Genomic DNA, 19,185 nt, shown 5'->3' on the forward strand with positions numbered 1-19,185 from the left:
AAAAGAAATATTCAACTACTAGTTGTTAATAAAATATTTTCCCTTTATCGATAAATGATTTACAAGCGTAAATAAAGTCTTTTCTAAATAATTCTGTTGCTTTTAATCAAAAACTATTTTTCCTTCTTGATTTACTTTTTCATTCATTTTTCTAAACCCTATTAGCGCAGGCTTAAAAACTACTATCAATAGGATGATTAAGATAGCGAATATAAAAAAAACAATAAATGCATTTCTTGAGTATCTCTGCCACTTTCTGTCAATCCTTTTACTATCTAAACTTCTTTCTTTAGATGAATGAGGAACATAAAGGGCATTCATGATCCATAAAGGTGGAAATAAGAATCCACACACAAATAACAAAAATGTAGGTCGACTTCTTTTCCTAGACATTTCGAAAAACTGGTTTTCTTCTTTTAACTTTGATTGCTCAATATCTTCTTCGGGTACATTGAATGCTATTTTCTTACATTCATTATCTAACTTGATAGAACTTACTTGTTCAAACATGAACGATGATGACAATTTAATACTTTTTTGTTCATTATAATCAGTTCGATGATGAACTCTTTTGTCACATAAATTGTTATTATTGCGTATTAGTATAGATAGTTGCCTTTTTTTATCATTATGAGACTCCATAAGAATTTCATGCCTCATCTTTTCTGCCTTCTGCTTCAATTGCTGTTGAAATTTTGCTGTTGTAAACCCTTTACGGTTACTATGAGTCTGCCTCTTTTGTACTGTACCATTCCATTTCTCGCAGAATACTTGATTACGTATTGTATTGAGTAATTCAAGACGTTCATTCCATAATTGTAATTCATCTTTTGAGTTTTTATTTTTGTTATAGGATGATGTCTCAGCAGAGGGAGAAAGGCAGTTTTGATTGTGTCGTTCTTTCGTATTGTTTTCTTCCTTATTTCGGCTTGTTGAGTCGAGATAGGTTTCTTTATTCATCATCATTTTTTCCAATTGTGTAATATCAGGAAGGATAGGATCTGATGCATGCGAAAATAAAAACAAGTTTAAATTAGACTGTCCATGAATCGGACCATGACTGTCCTCTTTTTCATGTGTCGTTATTTTAGTTGTGGATGGTATCATACCAATCATGTCCTCATATGCTAATGGCCATTTTCCTTTATAAAAATAGTCATCTGTAGATGTAAAGGCTATCCCTGTAGAGTTGAAAATACCTTGATGAAAGGATCCAAAGGTAAACTGCGGGTCAAAGAGAGATTCCCATTCATTTATTTCTTCCTCAGCCGATTTCTTTTTTTTACGATCACTTTTATTTGTATATGGGAATAGGCTAATAGGGTTAAGTCTAATATTCATATCTTTCATAAGAATTCTAACGTCTTGATGTTGTTCTCTATTTGGACTTGAAGCGAAGTTTCCTTTAAATGACTCCTCTTGGACAGGAGATAGAAGATTCTGACTTGTATTAGTCATTTTTTGATCCATCTGATATCCTTTATCTAATGTAGATATGGATATCAATGACGTTTTAGTCACTGGCAATTCGCAAGCAATATCTTGATCATGTTTGCTAATATCGACTGATGTCCTTCGAAGTATCTCTGAACGTTGTTTCCTTTTCCTTTGTATTGATGATGTTAAAGGATTACGTTTAAGTGATAATTTACGGCTTACTGTTAATTTCGGTTTCTTAATATTATCCATTCAACTAAGCATTCCTTTTTTTTTTCTGTTTTTTTTTTTTTTGTTAATAATGAATGTATATGATAGTGTATCTATATATGTAAAAGAAAAAATAATAAAAAAAAGACGAACGATATGTGTATACATATAAACATTTTTTAATAATACTAAAGCTTATTGTAGTTGAAATAAAAATCGGCTGAATTTTTTTTTTGTTCTTCACATAACCTATTGATATTGTTATATTTAAAGCATTTACACTTTAAGTGAATGCTTACTCAAATACAAAAACAATTAAATGCATTCTTTGCCAAATGTGTATAGTTACTTCCTAATAAGGGGACGCTTGTCCAATATTTTAAAATTCCAAAAAGTACAATGAATCCATTATACTATTTAAACTGAAATATATTCTTTACTCACTTTTATTTTCCTTGACATAAATTTATAAAATGTATCCTTATAATGACCAAGAGCATACATATAAAGACGCGCTTGATTTGAAGCATCCCGAAACTTCACCCTTAGCGAAAGAAGTTAATACAAAACAAAGTAAATTTCATTTATTTATTTACTCTATTGTAAATTACTTAATTCTCTCTTTTATTAGCTACCATCAGTATGGTGTTTGATGATGCAGATGATGCTGCTGCTTTCAGTAAAGCTTTATACTCAACGGAAAAAGAAAAAGTCTATGTTAATACACCCACTTTTATGAATCCTCGAAAAATGGATGATCTATTTACCGATTATAGTGATAAATGTCTAATTATGTGAATTTGAAGCTATCATTTCTATTTGTTATCTCAATTCAAATAAAATAGAACCACTATAGCTTAATTTTCTTTTTTTAATAAAAATGTGTTTTCCTTTAAGCATGTTAAAAACAATAAAGTCTAGCTTCCAGATAAAATATTTTCTTGGATAAACAACTTGTCTGTTAGAAAATAAATAAATAAAAAGATAATTCTTCCAAAACTACTCTTTATAATGCTCCGTTTTTCTTTTTCTTTTTTTTTTTTTTTGAAAAAATTCTTTAATGTCTAAATTAGATTTACTGGCATTCAATGTTAAAAATAGCTTTGAAGGTGAAAAGGTTAGGAACCCATAAAAACTGCTATTGACCTTTTTAAGCTCATGTATATATATATATATATATATATAAAAGTTTGAAAAAGCATTAAATTGGTTACCAAAGAATGAACATGCCTCTATTTTAAGATACAAATTCGATAAAGATCGACATTTAGCTTTAGCTAATCGACTACTGCGTCGACATTACTTTTCAAATGAACTAAATATAAGCTGGTTTGACTTGGAGTTTGATCGTTTACCAGCAGGAAAACCTATTTTGGTAAGAAGCTTTAATAAAATTATGCAAGCCAAAAGAAATAAATAAAATAATTTCCTTTTGCATAGAAAAACGCAAAGTCAAAAAATTATGATTTTAACACTTCACATGAAGGTGATTGGGTTATTTTTGGATGCACAAAAGATATGAAGATTGGTGTTGACGCTGTAGTGATTGATAAACCAAAAAGTGGTTCAATTGACTCTTTTATAAAGAGCTTCTCTCCACAAGTAAAGAATGAAAAAAAGAAAAGCATTATATATTTTAACTAACTATCCTAAAAAAAAAAGTTTACACAAAATGAAATGCAGCTAATTATAAATCATGATAACGAAGATAGTCGACTTGAGACTTTTTATCAATTTTGGGGATGTAAAGAGAGTTATACAAAGGCAGTTGGTCTTGGATTATCATTAGATCTTTCGAAATTAGAATTCTTAAATGAAGAAAAGAAGGTAAAAGAAAAAGAAAAAAAAAAGTATAGACACAAAAGATTTATTACTGACTTGTTTATTATTAATCAGATTGATATAAGCTTCGAAGGCAATAAACTCAATTCATGGCTATTTCATATCAGCTATTTAGATCCAGTTACACTTGCTGTCATATGTTGTGGTTATGATGAGTCACATAGAAAACTAGATGATGATATAGAGACATTGGCTCAATCAACTCTTCTTTTAGGTCAATGTTTACGTAATATAAATCAAACCAAAGACATCTTTACTCCTATTACATTTGAAGATATTGAAAATAATAAATGGATTTTACGCACATAGTTAACAATGTATCCTTTATAGTGTACAACTTTGATAACATTCCTATTTTTTTTTTCTTTTTTTTCTAACAAAATATAATAGGTGAACTGCATAAAGAATACAAGGAATAAACTCTTGTCTCACATTGTCTAAAATAATGATGTTATTATTTATCATAAAGAAGATATCCTATTTATTGCTGCTGCTGCTGTTTATTTAATATCTTTTTTTTTTCGCGATTAAATTTATTATTCTCGTGCTCGAAATATAAATGGTGAAATGGTGTTATATTTTTTTTTTTTTCGTGAATTTTACAGGAAGTCACGCGTTCTTTGTAGTATTATTTCTTGATTGAATTTTAAGGGAAAAAAAAAATATGTTTACTTTTTTTGGACATATTTAAAATAAACGATGTCTAGCTCAACTACTTTGGGGGATTCAGAGAATGCCAACCAAAGAATGTCAATAGGATCACCTTTCAATGTGAATGGAAAGAGAGTCCCAGTCTCTACACCTGATTCATATTATCCTTCCAAAAAAAGTCAGCGTTTGTCGTTTAATACAGAAAGATTAAGTTTACATGGTGATAATTCTGTTGGACCACAAAGAAGGATGAGTAGTAGCATTGTAGATTGGCAATTACAAGATCAACAAAAGATATTTGAAGGGCAGACACCTCTATTCAATCATGATCTTATAGAACAAGATCAAAACCAGGAACAAGATCAACAAGAACTAACTGGTCAAGATCAACGAATGATGGATGAAGAATTCATGTCAGGGTTACAATTTGAAGCAACACAGTATACAGAGTCAACTTTACAAAGAAATAGAGATCGAGATTCCTTGATGTCACTTGTAAATGATTCACAGTCTTCAAATCCAAGGTAATATGACATGTAAGATTATAGATAGATAGTAAACAATGCTTATATACATATATATATATACATACATACATATATATATATATACATATTGCACAATCTAGAGCAAGCTTACTGCTTCGACCATTTAGACAGTCAGAACTTTTAATAAAATTTAATACGGGAGATAAATCAGTACCTAAAAAGTTTATAACAGATCCACGCAACATCAAAGATGGCGATGTACAAAGACGTTATCTACGTGCTATTATTGAATATTTAAAGAAAACTCGTTATGAAGGGCCACCCCCACCACGTAATATTCGTAGTCTTGGATCCAAAGACTTTCAAGCGATTTTCAAACATTTAACTCGTCGATTATTACCCAACTATATATTTAATAAAAAGTTTGAAGAGGAGGTCTTGGTATTACTTCGAAAGTTCAATTATCCTATGGTGGATACAATTAATGCTAAGACATTGATGTCTGTCGGTGCTCTGCACTCGACTCCTACCTTCTTTGGCTTACTACATTATCTTGTAGAGTGTTGTAAGGCTGCTGATTTGGTAGAGGAGGACGAATTGCCAAGTCCTGAACACAAAGCAAAATTTGATAGGAATGGATTATGTAAATTATTTCATGATTATACTATGGAATCATATCAACATCATATGGAAGGAATGAATGACCCAAAGATATCAAGAAACAATTTAAAAACGATTTTTGGTAATGTGTGTAGGAAGAAGAAGAAGAAGAAGAAGAGAAATAGTGAAAAAGGATACGTTTACTAATTCTATTTTTACAAACTATAGAAAGATTAAATATGGAAAATATAAAGACAGTCGAGGATTATTCTGTTAAAAATACTACGTTAAGAGAAAAGATCAATACTATTAATTCAGACAAGGTAATAAACCATGTCTACTCATGAACATTCACAATTTGATTTAACACTACTGTGTAAATAGTCAAATTTAAATGCCTTGAAAGTAGAAAATGAGAGATATGTTAGAGATTCTCATAAATACGATGTAAATATAGCACATCAAAAAAGAAGGGCCCAAAACTATGATTATCGATGTAAACGTGCTGAAGCGGAGGAAAGTGTGTTAAAACAGCAATTAGCAGAACTACAAAGGAATTTAGAAGAAGCTGACAGCAAAGTAAAGCAACTCAATATTTCCGAAAAGGAACTCATTAAAAATGTTAAAGAGCGTAATCGTCTTCAAAAAGATTGTGCGACTACTTCTGCCAAACTAGAAGAACTTCAAAAATCATATAATGAAAAATTAAATAAATTGACGCAATTAACCGAACAAGTAATGAGTTAAATAAGCACAATTATAGAAGCCATTTACTAATAGCTCCTTTTTTTTTTTACCTTTGTAATAGACTAAAGCAGATATTCATGAATATAATTCAAAAGCAAAAAATATACCCTCAAGTAACGAAGATATCACAATAAATTATGATTCTGATGAAACAACACTCAATGATATAACCCAAGCTTCTATTGACAAGACCTTAGTATGTGAATAAAGTTTAAACATACAAAAAATGGTTATTCATTTTATTTTATATTAATAGTCTGTACTTGAATCATTCGATAAAGCGGCTAAAGCTGAATTTCAAGACATCCAAGACAATACAAGGCCTCTAAGAGATAGTCTAGAAAATTTAAAAATTGCAGTTAAAGAGAAAGAGGAGGAATTCAAGATGCTGGAAAAGCAGGTGAACAAAATAATAGAAAGCTATGAAACTCAACATACTGTAAGTTCAATATAAATGTTTCTAATCTTTTGTTACTTATTAAAATAATGTCTATTTCAGCAATTTTTAAGTGAAAACGAACAATACAATTTACTGATTGATAAGCATGATAGAGATCTTGAAGAAAAAAGGTCCAGAGCAAGAGAATCAATGCTTGAAGCAAGAAATCGTCAATATGATGTAGATAAAAAGTAAATAAATATAAAGTCTCTCTTCTTTATGAACTACTAACCATTTTTTTGATAATCAGATTGAGTGAAATTACACAAAGATTTGAAGTTGAAAAGTCAACGATAGTTAAGAAAGTCAATCAATTCTTATCGATACTAGATGTTTTTACACGTATATCAGATGAAGCACAACAATTCTCTGGGTTAATCATGAAGCAATACGAAGACATGACAGGCGCTTTAAAAAAGATGTAGAGTTTTCCTTTCTTTTTCTTTTCTTTTTTTTCTTTTCTTTTCTTTTTTTTTTTATTTTTTTTTATTACTTTTATAAAGGAATATATCATTTATTTATATAATAACTAACAATAATGCTGTATAGATCATTAAATACAATTATATGTTTTGAGCTTATATTTATAATAGATAGAAGTATATTTAAGCTTATTACAAAAAATCTTGAATTATTGCATTCAAAGGGATATAAAGTATGTAGAAATCATAGTCGATGCTTCTAGTTAGATTAGAGTATAATTTTATTATAAACTTTACATGTTTATACATGCTTTGCATTTGGATAGTGCCATTATATGATTTAGAGCTCTATAATGAAGATACAAAAGTATATGCTATAATAGACTGACTATATGAATCTACAAGTACAAGAGATATATTATAAGATTCAGCTATTTAAAAAGTTTACAATTCAGTTCTGTCATCTTATTTACTGATAATTATTTTACTTGATTTATTTCAATTTTCCAGACTTCTTTTAACTCTCCTCACACATCTGTGATGCTTACTTTTACAAATGCTAAATCTTTTTTTTTTTGTGTGTGTGTGTAATCGTGACTGACAATTTTTCTTTTTTTGTAAATTCTCTAATGCCTTGCTTTGAGTTCATTTTTCCCACGATTTCATTGCAGTAATAATCATTAAATATTTCATCGTCTTTCTCTTTTCTTTTCTTTTCTTTTCTTTTCTTCCTCTTCTTCTTCTTCTTCTCTAATTCACTTGTTCATAAAATGATTCATTTTCATAAAGGAATAGCAAGAATACCAGCATTTTCTTCAGTTGTGCCTGGATTGCTTCGTTCAAGATTTCCCGACTCCGCTGTTAGAAGTATTCATTCATTAAATGGTTTGTATATTCTGCATTTATATCGTTTCAAGTAAATAACCATATTTAATAGATCATAAGCCATTATTTGATAAAATTTTAATTGCAAATAGGTAACGCGTTTTATTTTTTTTTACTTTTATTTTTTTTTTTAAAAAAAAAATTAATTGAATTGTCTTTATAAAGAGGTGAGATAGCTCTTCGTGTTATGCGTACAGCAAGAGATTTGGGTATCAAAACTGTTGCTGTGTATAGTGAACCTGATGCAAATGCTCAGCATGTTAAAATGGTACATTTTATTTTATTTTTTTTTACAAGTTAAAAATCGAATATTTATATTAATTCTTATAAATAATATAGGCAGATGAAGCCTTTTTAATTGGTCCTGCTGCTTCTAGTGAAAGTTATCTTCGTATTGATAAAATTTTAAACATCGCTAAAATGACAGGTGCTCAAGCCATTCATCCTGGTTATGGATTTTTATCTGAAAATGCTGATTTTGCTGATACTGTCAAGGCTTCTAATATTGCTTTTATTGGCCCTTCAGGTGATGCTATGCGTTCAATGGGTTCAAAAAGGTATGTCATAAGTAAAAAAATTTCTCGCACTTAATTAAAAAAAAAGAAAACATACCCATTTTTTTATTTTTTTTTATTTTTTTTAAAAAAAAAGTGAGTCAAAATATATTATGGAAAATGCAGGTGTGCCTGTAGTTCCAGGATATCATGGTGAAAATCAAGATGTTAAATTCTTAAAAGAGCAAGCAGATAAAATTGGATATCCCGTTTTGATTAAAGCAGTGAAGGGAGGTGGAGGTAAAGGCATGCGTATTGTAAGATCACCTTCTGAATTTGAAGAAATGCTTGAATCTTCTAAAAGAGAATCAATCAAGTCTTTTGGTGATGATAAAGTTCTTGTTGAAAAGTATTTAGAGCGCCCTCGTCATATTGAAGTTCAGGTCTTTGCAGATAAATACGATAATGTCGTTCATCTTTTTGAACGGGATTGTTCAGTTCAAAGACGTCACCAAAAAGTCATCGAAGAGGCTCCTGCCCCAGGTTTATCAGATGTTTTACGTTATGACTTGGGTGCTAAAGCAGTTGCAGCTGCTCGTGCTGTAGGTTATGAAAATGCTGGTACTGTTGAATTCATCATGGATAATATAGACAAGAAATTTTATTTTATGGAAATGAATACACGTTTACAAGTAGAACATCCTGTAACAGAAATGGTTACAAACACCGATTTAGTGCGTTGGCAACTAGAAGTTGCTGCCGGTAATCCCTTACCTATGACTCAAGATGAGCTTAAATTATCTGGCCATGCTTTTGAAGCTCGTGTCTATGCCGAAAATCCTTCAAAGTACCTCTTTTTTTTTTTTTTTTTTTTTTTTTTTTTTTTTTTTTTTTTTTTTTTTTTTTTAGAAAAAAATATAATACATACTAACTTGTATACTAATTTTTTTTCTATTTCATAGTCACTTCCTTCCTGATACTGGACCACTTTTCAGTGTTCGTACTCCTACTCCCAGCAAAGATTTACGCTTAGAAACAGGCTTTATTCAAGGTGATACTATTAGTGTTCATTATGATCCCATGATATCCAAACTTGTTGTTCATGGTGAAAATCGTAATGATGCACTTCGTCGCTTCCGTCGTGCTTTAGAACAGTACCAAATTGTAGGCCTTAATACGAATATTGGTTTCATTAAGACAGTAACCGAGCATCCTGAATTTATTAAAGGCGAAGTTGAAACTGGTTTTATTCAACAGTACGAAAAAGATCTTTTCAAGGAAACAGAGTCCCCTGATCCAACTACTTTAGCCTTAACTGCTAGCGCTCTTCGTTTAAAAGAGCTTGAACAAGTTAGAAAGAATTTGAATGGTAATAGATACAAAATTTATATAAATATATAGTATAAATTAAAACTTCCATTTCCATTCATAGATCCTTATAGCCCTTGGAGTACAAATACAAATAGTTTCCGTGTCAACGATGTTCATCACAGAGAGTTTAATTTCACTCAAAATGATCATCCTTATAAAGTAGTCTTATCTACAAACCCATTAAAAGCAGATTTAGTTGATATGAATATTATTGATGCAACTACAAATGAATCTATCAAAAAATTTACCGGTGTTGAAAGTTATATAGATCAAGAAGATGGTTTATTAGTCTCTTCAATTGATAACAAAAAGATAAAATGTAATGCAGTGCTACATAATCAAGAGGTCGTTGTTTTTGATGAGGTATATGTTTGTGAATCTTATTGGAATAACAAAAATTATGTTAATTAACAAAAGTTGACTCTTTTATATGTGTATATGTCATAGTCTGGTCGTACAACATTCAAGTTACCGATGCCTGCTTATTTATTGAATGAAAGCGATAGTCATAGTATGGGATCCATTAAAACTCCTATGCCATGCAAAATTTCTCAAGTCCTTGTTAAACCAGGGCAAACAATTGAAAAAGGAGATACATTGGTCGTTTTAGAAGCTATGAAGATGGAACATGTTATTAAAGCACCTGCTTCTGGTAAAATCGATCAAATTTTATATTCTGTTGGAGATTTGGTAGCAGAAAACAAAAGCTTGGTTACATTTGCAAATGAATAAAATAATGTAGTGTATGTTAGAAGTAGCACATAGAAGAATAAACAAGATTATTCAACTTTTTACTATATATAATTTTTTTTTCATCGATCTATCTTTTTTTTTTAAGGAAGGCTTTTCATAGATCAAGTTCGATACAATAGATTAATTATTAAAGTAGAATTGCTGAAAAGTATAATAAATGCATTTTTTGTATAGTATAGTAAAGTGGACATGCTGTCATAACAAGATAAACATACCACAACGATTGCTTATAGTTCATTATAAATAATGTCATAAATTTGTTTATTATATTATTGTATATAAAGAAGTAGGCTTAATTTAACTGGTTTATATTTATATGCTTATCCATATTATGAAGGACTGAATAATGATAGACAGAGGCTATAAAAGTTGAGATAAATATACTTTTTTTTTTTAGTATGAATACAAATAACAATACTTGGGATACAGTATGTAGCAATTAACCTTTCCTTAGAGTTGAAGATTTTTTTTTTAATCCTATCAGTATGAATGCAAATTAACACACCTACACTTACACTTATCGTCTACTGCTACTGTATCCCCAAGCTCAAAGTGTAATATATTTTAGCTCAAAATGAATTCCTTTTATACTCTCACATGCAATCGATTGTATGCCAGGAGGATGATTTTACGCTTTCTTCTTTTCAAAAAAAAAATGTTTCCTTACCTGTTGTCTCCAAAATACTTACAAGCACTCCTTGGTCTGCTACAATTGTAATGATACAAAGTATATCTCCCACCATTGTCTTCGATATAAGTCATCTGACAAGTAAACAGGCCCGTAAACGAGGCGATTATGTCTGATACTAATCAAACATGGATTACTCACATGACGAGTATTTTTTTTCTTCTTTTACGGCTACATGCACAACAACAGCTGAAAACTTAACTTCCAATTGTCAACCAGATAAGCCTTTAGCCAATAACTCTTCAGACAACTTCTCTCCATTACCACCTGCCTACACTTTCATATATGACTTTGAATCAAATCTCAAGCTAACTCTACTTACTCTAGCCTCACTTCTATCACTAACATTTACAAGTTGTTTTGAAATCCCCTATTGCATCTCCCATTCCTATTTGCAAGCATTATGGACTAGAAGGACATCAACGTACTATCAATAAACACTGTTTATTAAATCCCAAGCCATAGCTGTTATATTCGTAACTTAATTTAATTAGATAAATAGTCATAATGAAATACACAATGTATTTCTAAGATAATTCTTTCTATATACATACATATTTATCTTTGTACAGAAAAAAATAAATAAAAATAAAAGTTAATCTCCATTCTCCATTTAGGCTTAGTTATCTTGATATAGTCTTTAAGCGACAACAGTCAACAACTGTAATTTAATATAAATCACAGAAGCTGATGTTTGCTCTTCACAAATTTACTGGCATTGTGATTTGAAAGAAAAAAAAATAAGAATTACAATAAATTGGTCTATAAGTCTCGGTCTTTGTTATCGGAAGCTTGCAAGGAGAGATATTTTATAGCTCGATATAATGTAGATCCTGTACTAAATGTATGTGTTAATTGATTAGTCTAAACTATATTCTATAGTTATCTGAGAAATAACAATATACTATACAGTCCATTCTTCCTATTTTAAAAGTATTTATAAGGATATTAACATAAGTATTTTTTTTATAAACTAATTTAGTGAATACATTGTTTATTCTACACATGTTCATCTCCCTTCACACACACACATTCTCTCTCCCTCTCTCTTTGATTAGTATAACTCAAACACAAGTCCTCATAATTTACAGTGTTTCTTTTTTAATTATTTATAGGATAATGTATAGTATAGTTTCCCATCCCTCTCTTCCCCCCTTTTTTTTTCTTTCATAATGTATTTTTCTTTAGTACAATCATTTTTCTTTACTTTTTTTTAAACTTTAAAAGAGATGGCAATAGCACATCAATTGGTCCAGCTTTCTTAAGGAACTCATGCTATAAATAAAAAAAAAGTTAATGCTTAGTATGATATGAAAATAGAAAGTTTACATTAAGCAATTCAGCAGCGCTAGCTCTAGACTTCACATCAACACATAGGCAAACTGCTAAATAGTTTTTCAATTCCTTTGATAGCGTTTCTGGTCTTTTTAGTGAAGGTGTACCGTTCGTTGCAATTAAATAAAGTGCTTTTAAAGGTTCTTCATCAAGATAAGGTGGTTCATTTTCTATCATTTCGATTGCCATAATTCCTAGTGACCAAATATCCACTTTAGCACCATATTCTTTTTGCTTTACAATTTCTGGAGCCATCTGTACATTTTTTTTTTTTTTTTTTTTGATGAATATAAATATTTTATATATGGATAGATATATATATATATATATTTCTCTTACCCAGTAAGGGGTTCCAACCATAGTTGCCCGCTTATTTCTCTGATCAGTAAGTTTAGCACAATAACCAAAATCGCTAATTTTTACTTGACCTTGAAAATTTAGTAATACATTATCAGACTTGATATCTCTATGGATGATATTTTGCGAATGCAGATGGTCTAATCCTTTTGTAGTCTATAAACAAGAAGAAAATGAAGTATTAATATTATTATTACAATAAAGTATTCATATATCTATTAATAATTACTTCTAAACAGATAGTTGCTATTTGCTGTTCATTCATAGTATTATTTTCAATAACATCTGTTAAGGCACCACCTTCCATGAATTCCATGATAACCCATAAATCACCACGCACCAAGAATGCATCCAGAAAATTAACTATGTTCTCATGACGTGATTCTTTCATGATCATAATTTCATTCACGATTAAATCAAGTCGAGACTGTTTAGATAATTCCATTTGCTTAACAGCTACTTTAGCATTATTTGCAATATGACTTGATAAGTAAACAGACCCAGAAGCGCTATAAACATATATATAAAAAAAAATTAGAAAAGAATAAAAAAAAATTCACTTATTATATGTAGTTTACATACCCTTGCCCTATGCATTTTACGCGTTTATAAAGAAGATTAGGGTCTCCAGTTGTAACCACAGAAAGAAGTCGTTCCATAATTTGACTATCGCTCATTGTACTAATTCTCTTCTCGCCTTTCTTCTTATTTGATCCAGTTCCTTTTTTAGTCTTATCATTTTCTAGATTGGATGATGGTACAGGAGTCGATATTTGGGGTTGTAGATCGGGTATAATAGATGATTTTTTAATAGATTCCTTTACTAATGAATCTACAGATACCAGGGGCTTTTTCTTGATTATAACTTCTGGTATTAGCTTTTTGGCTTCTAAATCCTTAGTTCGCTTCTTCAAGTTTTTATAACGATCTAGTTCAGCAGCTGCCATTTTTAATCTTTCTTTTTCCTGTTCAAAGCGTGTGATACGTTCAGCAAAAGACATATTTCGCGTATCCTCTGGTTGATATTTGATAGGAGGACTGGCATAATTGTATTTACGTGGTAGAATAGGTCCATTTATTGTAGTATTGGGAATAGGTGAAACTGGCTTATTGTAATGTGTATTATACCCATTTTTGGTAACTATTGGCTTTACCTGTCTTTCATTATCTCTTTTTGTTGTTGCTGTTGTTGTTTTAAATTTGGAAGTTGGATTCTAGTTATAAAATAATGATCACAAGGATTATTAACCTATAACATAAAATAAAATAAAAAAAAAAAATCCAATTTTACTTTTTTTGATTCTTGTTGTTCTTCTACATAATCTGTTTTTGGGTTCAATTTTTCCATTAATCTGACTTGAGCATTATTTGTATTATTAATTTGTTTGAAGCCGGACTTGGACATAATTACTTCGTTTTGCTGCATAATGGGTTTCAATATGATGGGTTTTGCAGGCATTTCACGAATATGGTGCATTGCAGGTGTTGATATACTTGGTTTTGGATTTGATGATGACGATGATGTTATATTCTTGTTATCATGATTGATATCGTGATCAATAGTCCTGTCTCTTTCATTATATGTACCTTTACCTCCTATGGTTTGTTCAGTATAAAATTCAAGTGCTTCCAATACAGCCTGGGGGTTTTTAGCTGCATCTTCCGCTGTAATCTTGGACCCCTTTAATAATGCATTCCATTGCTCAGGCAAACCCTATAAACAATATATTCCCATTATTATTATTATTTCTTATGTATATGTCCTTTCCAAGAAGCATTATCCAACATACCGTAAATGCACCTGTAATAGGGTCAAATCCAACATGAATCTTATGAACAAAATTAGTTGGGCCTGAAGTACCTAAAGGAGATCGCTAACAAAAGAAAAATTCTTATAGTGTTACCCTTTTTTTTTGGTAAAATGAAAATAGATGTGCATATAATTTGATTATATACTTACATTATATATTTCGTCCATCCAAGAATAGAGTTCTTCATCATTACGACAAGCCATGTAATGTGATTTTGCCTTTGTCCTCAATTCGAAACAATGAGATTTCAGTTCAGATCTTGCTACACCTATAATTTCTTTTAAAAAAATAAGAGCAACACATTGACTGGTTTGCTAATATATAACGTATAAATATATAGATATATATATATATATTTATATATTTTTTTTGTATTTTAAAATATCAGTAAGTTATACCTCGTGGCGATGAAAAGTAAGAGTTTGTTCACGTAGAACAACGTATCGTCTGGACCAAATCCAAGCTCGTAGACCATCTTCTTTAACTAAAAGTTGGCCATCTTTTTTGATCTCCGCCATGAGTTATATAGTAACAATATGAAAAGTGAAAAAAAAAAGAAAAGAAAAGAAAAGAGAGAAGAACGATAGATGCTTTGAAATAAAGGGGATAAGAGTAAGAGATAAGCCTACAGATATATTTTTTCTTCTTAAAAAAAAAAAAAAAAAAAAAAAAAAAAAAAAAAGAAAAAAAAAGAGGGGGGGTATATGCAACTAGTAAAAATTAGACTAAATAATTCATTATTATTATTATTCCTTATATTTGTGCATGTATAAATAATAAAGAACATGTATATAGTGTAATTTGAAAGGACTCGAAATTTATAAATAAAACTTATACAATAAAAATATTATAATAAACTCTTTTATTACATCAAGAAGAGTGCCTGTAATTCATAAAGTTAAATAACTTTACTAATAATAGCTTCTCAAGTTGTGATAGAAACGGTTGTTATGATAATAAACAATCAAGGGATGGTTGTCATGAAGGAACTTAACTTGATGTTGTCAGTAAACTTCTTTTGTCGGAACAATTCCCGGAATATTAGTCCTCCTCCTTTTTCTCACGTGTTTGATCTTCAATGAAAATGTCTTTTGACTTTAGTACGCTAATAGCGTGAAGCAATCAAATGATAGTCTGTTTCCTAATATTCCTCTTTTTCTTTTATGAATAATTGACCCCAATATAACATGTTAAAAGTAGAGTCTTATTTATTAAATTTGATCAAACTGTCGACTTTTTCTTGAGTATTATATCAAATGACTCTTTCAGCGCTGTTATTCTTCATTAAGTAGTAGACATAAGACCTAGTCACAATATTTCTCAAAGAAAAACTCAAAGTCATCTTTCTAATAATATATCAAATTTTTTTTTCTTTCTTTCTTTCTTTCTTTCTCGTACAATCTAATTGTTTCTCCCAAAGTCCTTTATTATATATATTCTTTTTAATCAAAGATTTCTTTCAAATGTAAATTTATAATTAGTCATTTTAATTTACTTTATATACATTTATATTTATTGCTACTATTAAATTGTTCATGTGTCGATCAGCAAATGAATGCTACCCTTCTTTAATTATAGTATACATTTCAGCTTGGGAATAAAAAAATAAAAATAAACCAAAATAAAACTTTTGATTTTATTACTAAAATATATTATGTATATTGATATAACTTTACAAACTCTTTGCAGTAGAAAACTTGAAGTCACCTTTATTATTAACAATTAAAGAATAATTATTTTCATGTAAAAACATTGCTGATATAAAAAAAAATTGATTAATGGGCATATACAGATTGATGCATTTACCAACTTAGTCTCTCAAGTTAAACTCTATAGAACAATTTTGGACTTTGATAAAGGAAAAAACTCAAGCAAAAGTGTATAGTGATAGAAGAGGACTTATCTATTAAAATTACTGATGTTTCAATCAAATCCTTATTTATGACCTTTAAAGAATATAAATTAGCAAAAGTATAAATAAATAATGTTTTTTTTTATGTATTATCAATGCCGTCAAAAGTAATTACTGTATCGCATATATCAAACTTACAACTCCAATAATAGCTTTGATTTGCCTTCAGCTTCCTAATCGTTTATATTATTTGAGTTTGTATACCATTTCTTATCCTATTTTTTTTTTTTCAATATTAGGAATATCTTTAGCCATAGACTTTATGTACACAGTACAATTTAATTTATAAAAATACATTGATAGCTGATATGTAACAAGTTTAATATTTATCATATAAATTTGGTAATATTTAGAGAATAAGACGAATAATACGAAATGGGTCTCCATAAGATCCTTTGTTAATATCAAAAAAAATAATAGATCAAAAATGATTTTCATTATTTATATCGTGAAAAGAAAAAAGAAAACGAATGAAATTATAGACGTTAATCTATCCAATTAGATACTATTAAGGGTATATCAATCTAAGCAATGTCTATGAACATAACATGTAAGCAACTATTGCTACTATCAATAAGTATCCATTATAGTCTGCTTTAGATACTTGCACACTGAATTGAAAAGTAATCTAACTCGATACAACGCAAAAATAAAGCTAAATACGACAACAAGAATAGAACTTATATTATCTTAGAACTTATATAACCCTAATCATGCTCAATAGCTTTATTTGGATCTTCGTACCTTCATGTTATAAATGAAATAGTTTAAGCCTATACATCTGGTTTCATATTATATAAAAGCCAATTTCTGTCATTTAGTTACATAATACCATTAAGAATCCTAGTGGTATAGAACAGTATATTAGATATTAGTATTGCCACTTCTTACGTACTTACAGCTCTTGTACAAGCTTCGGTTCGAACTAAGTTCTCTCAAACCAATCAATGACCTCGTTTCCATAACTGTAAAATGTTTTAGAAACGCTATTCCATTAATTAACAGAAAACCAAAAAAAAAGGGTATTTGTCAGCAATATTTTCATATTTTTTTGTCCTTTTATTTATAATTAGCAAGCATAATTGATATTTATTATAAAAAAAATTGCGAATTTATCTTTTTCTCTCTCCACTCCTTCTCTTTACTTTTCTCTTCATCTCCGTCTTTCTCTTGTTCTTCACTTTCATTATAACCAGATGTTTTCTAATATTTCCTTTTCCTTGAACCTATAAAAAGGAACAGTTAGGCAAACAGTTCTTCTTCATAAAAGATAGACAGTTTTACATGTTTACTTTGTAGGGATGAAGCTATTATAAAATATTTTAATGCGACTGTTAACAACATTAGTGATTAACCCCCCCTATAGTTATCGATTACTTATTTGAACCATGATTAAGTAGTTTAGTGTATGTTTCTTGTAAGCGAATGCGTAAGTAGTTTATAGATGCTTAATTTGCTGACACTGGGGTAATATTTTGAAGGAAGTTACTATTGTTTTTAGTCATAATAGTAGTCAGATAAACTTACCTACTTAATTAGTTAGTAATCTAGAATATAGTATAGGGTAGTCATCGTGAACAGCTGGAATATGAACTTAAACAGCAAAAGCGAATAAATATAACAATCAAAGAACAAACTGATAAATGCAGTAATCTACATTCTCTTTTTTGATTTTCTTTTTCTTTGGCTATGTTTTATGGATTGATGCGTTCTCTAGCACCAAATAATATCCTTTCAGGTTCTCGTCTAAATTTGTTACATCTAGGATTTCATTCATAAACTCGACAAAATGAGCAATAGTGGTGCCTTTGGTAATATTAATTTGGCCTTCTAGTGTAAATGAAGCAGCTCTATTTTTCCCTTTATTGTTGGGTTTCCTTCTTTCCTCTTTTTTAAGTATAACTGTAGCAGCACTTTTTTTTAAAAAGAAAAATAGTTCTTCATTTTCAGAAGTTTGTTCCATACTACGTCTAATCTTTTTTCGCCATTTCGTTCTCTTACACATACACACTCATTCTATAAATGCATTTCTTTCTTCTCTACAGCTATAATTTCTGTATATTGGAAAAGCTTTAGAGAATTTGTCTGATTTGACAGCTTGGATCGCTCTATCTACAATTTTTTTAAGCAATTCTATGTTTAAAAATAGCTCTTTTTATCAGACAATGTTTCAAGGATAACGCTTGTATAAGTAATTCCGGCCACTTCGACCCCCTGATCGTTAAAAGGATAGTTCTGAGCATTTTTATAATAAAAAAAAAACATTTGCTATTATGTTACAATAAAAACGAATATAGACTCCAACAATAAAATGAAAACGATAATTTATTTCTTCAAAAGCGGTAAATAGTATATCTAAAAACGGCTATATTTTTCTATACCGACTGTACTACAGCTAATAGCATTGTGGTTGATCCTTTCCCTCTTTTATTAAAGCAACTTTCCAGTAAGTATAGAAAGCAACGTATCTGTCGAAACAGTTTAACTAATTTTCGTAGAAAAACTCGTTGACTTATAATATGCAGCATACTCTTTGAACTTCATTATCTCCATCATGGTAAAATATCTCTTAAGATCTCATCATGCTTGGTATTAACTTGGTCAAGTGGCTATGAAATAATTAATTTAGTATCTGAAGATACAGCCCATTTTAGTCTTTTCCTTTCTTTACCTTTTTCCCTTTTGACTATGAAAAGATTTTATTATTTTATTTTATTTTATATTATTTTTTTTTTTTTGTTCT

The 19,185-nt window shown here is 29.6% G+C and overlaps 5 protein-coding genes across 5 annotated transcripts; 3 read left to right on the forward strand and 2 right to left on the reverse strand.

The window, feature by feature from the left end:
• Nucleotides 1-102: 102 nt before the first annotated feature.
• On the reverse strand, nucleotides 103-1,689 carry BX663DRAFT_571516 (uncharacterized protein; the record flags this gene model as incomplete). The annotated part of the gene is made up of 1 exon (XM_051532127.1): nucleotides 103-1,689. One exon carries the CDS (start codon nucleotides 1,687-1,689, stop codon nucleotides 103-105), a length of 1,587 nt encoding a protein of 528 aa, XP_051381591.1.
• Nucleotides 1,690-2,672: 983 nt separating this feature from the next.
• BX663DRAFT_513431 (4'-phosphopantetheinyl transferase superfamily) lies at nucleotides 2,673-4,062 on the forward strand. Its single transcript, XM_051528147.1, has 6 exons — nucleotides 2,673-2,764; nucleotides 2,837-3,022; nucleotides 3,088-3,249; nucleotides 3,310-3,474; nucleotides 3,544-3,820; nucleotides 3,880-4,062. The coding sequence occupies exons 1-5, from the start codon at nucleotides 2,708-2,710 to the stop codon at nucleotides 3,796-3,798; spliced, it is 825 nt and encodes a 274-aa protein (XP_051381592.1). The 5' UTR covers nucleotides 2,673-2,707; the 3' UTR covers nucleotides 3,799-3,820; nucleotides 3,880-4,062.
• Nucleotides 4,063-4,179: 117 nt separating this feature from the next.
• BX663DRAFT_513433 (HEC/Ndc80p family-domain-containing protein) lies at nucleotides 4,180-6,911 on the forward strand. The gene is made up of 8 exons (XM_051528148.1): nucleotides 4,180-4,664; nucleotides 4,769-5,370; nucleotides 5,457-5,551; nucleotides 5,613-5,963; nucleotides 6,037-6,171; nucleotides 6,232-6,414; nucleotides 6,475-6,605; nucleotides 6,665-6,911. The coding sequence occupies exons 1-8, from the start codon at nucleotides 4,189-4,191 to the stop codon at nucleotides 6,837-6,839; spliced, it is 2,148 nt and encodes a 715-aa protein (XP_051381593.1). The 5' UTR covers nucleotides 4,180-4,188; the 3' UTR covers nucleotides 6,840-6,911.
• A 695-nt stretch (nucleotides 6,912-7,606) lies between these two features.
• BX663DRAFT_531717 (carbamoyl-phosphate synthase L chain, ATP binding domain-containing protein) lies at nucleotides 7,607-10,318 on the forward strand (the record flags this gene model as incomplete). Its single annotated transcript, XM_051530401.1, has 8 exons — nucleotides 7,607-7,721; nucleotides 7,774-7,813; nucleotides 7,887-7,989; nucleotides 8,061-8,278; nucleotides 8,373-9,062; nucleotides 9,178-9,584; nucleotides 9,648-9,949; nucleotides 10,034-10,318. The coding sequence occupies 8 exons, from the start codon at nucleotides 7,607-7,609 to the stop codon at nucleotides 10,316-10,318; spliced, it is 2,160 nt and encodes a 719-aa protein (XP_051381594.1).
• A 1,912-nt stretch (nucleotides 10,319-12,230) lies between these two features.
• Nucleotides 12,231-15,048, reverse strand: BX663DRAFT_552966 (kinase-like domain-containing protein; the record flags this gene model as incomplete). The annotated part of the gene is made up of 9 exons (XM_051531409.1): nucleotides 12,231-12,302; nucleotides 12,357-12,617; nucleotides 12,702-12,875; nucleotides 12,949-13,228; nucleotides 13,302-13,933; nucleotides 14,011-14,433; nucleotides 14,510-14,593; nucleotides 14,680-14,844; nucleotides 14,929-15,048. 9 exons carry the CDS (start codon nucleotides 15,046-15,048, stop codon nucleotides 12,231-12,233), a joined length of 2,211 nt encoding a protein of 736 aa, XP_051381595.1.
• Between the last annotated feature and the right edge of the window lie 4,137 nt (nucleotides 15,049-19,185).

Source organism: Cokeromyces recurvatus, assembly GCF_025118155.1.
Source record: "Cokeromyces recurvatus strain NRRL 2243 chromosome Unknown BX663scaffold_17, whole genome shotgun sequence".
NCBI classification, from domain to species: domain Eukaryota; kingdom Fungi; phylum Mucoromycota; class Mucoromycetes; order Mucorales; family Mucoraceae; genus Cokeromyces; species Cokeromyces recurvatus.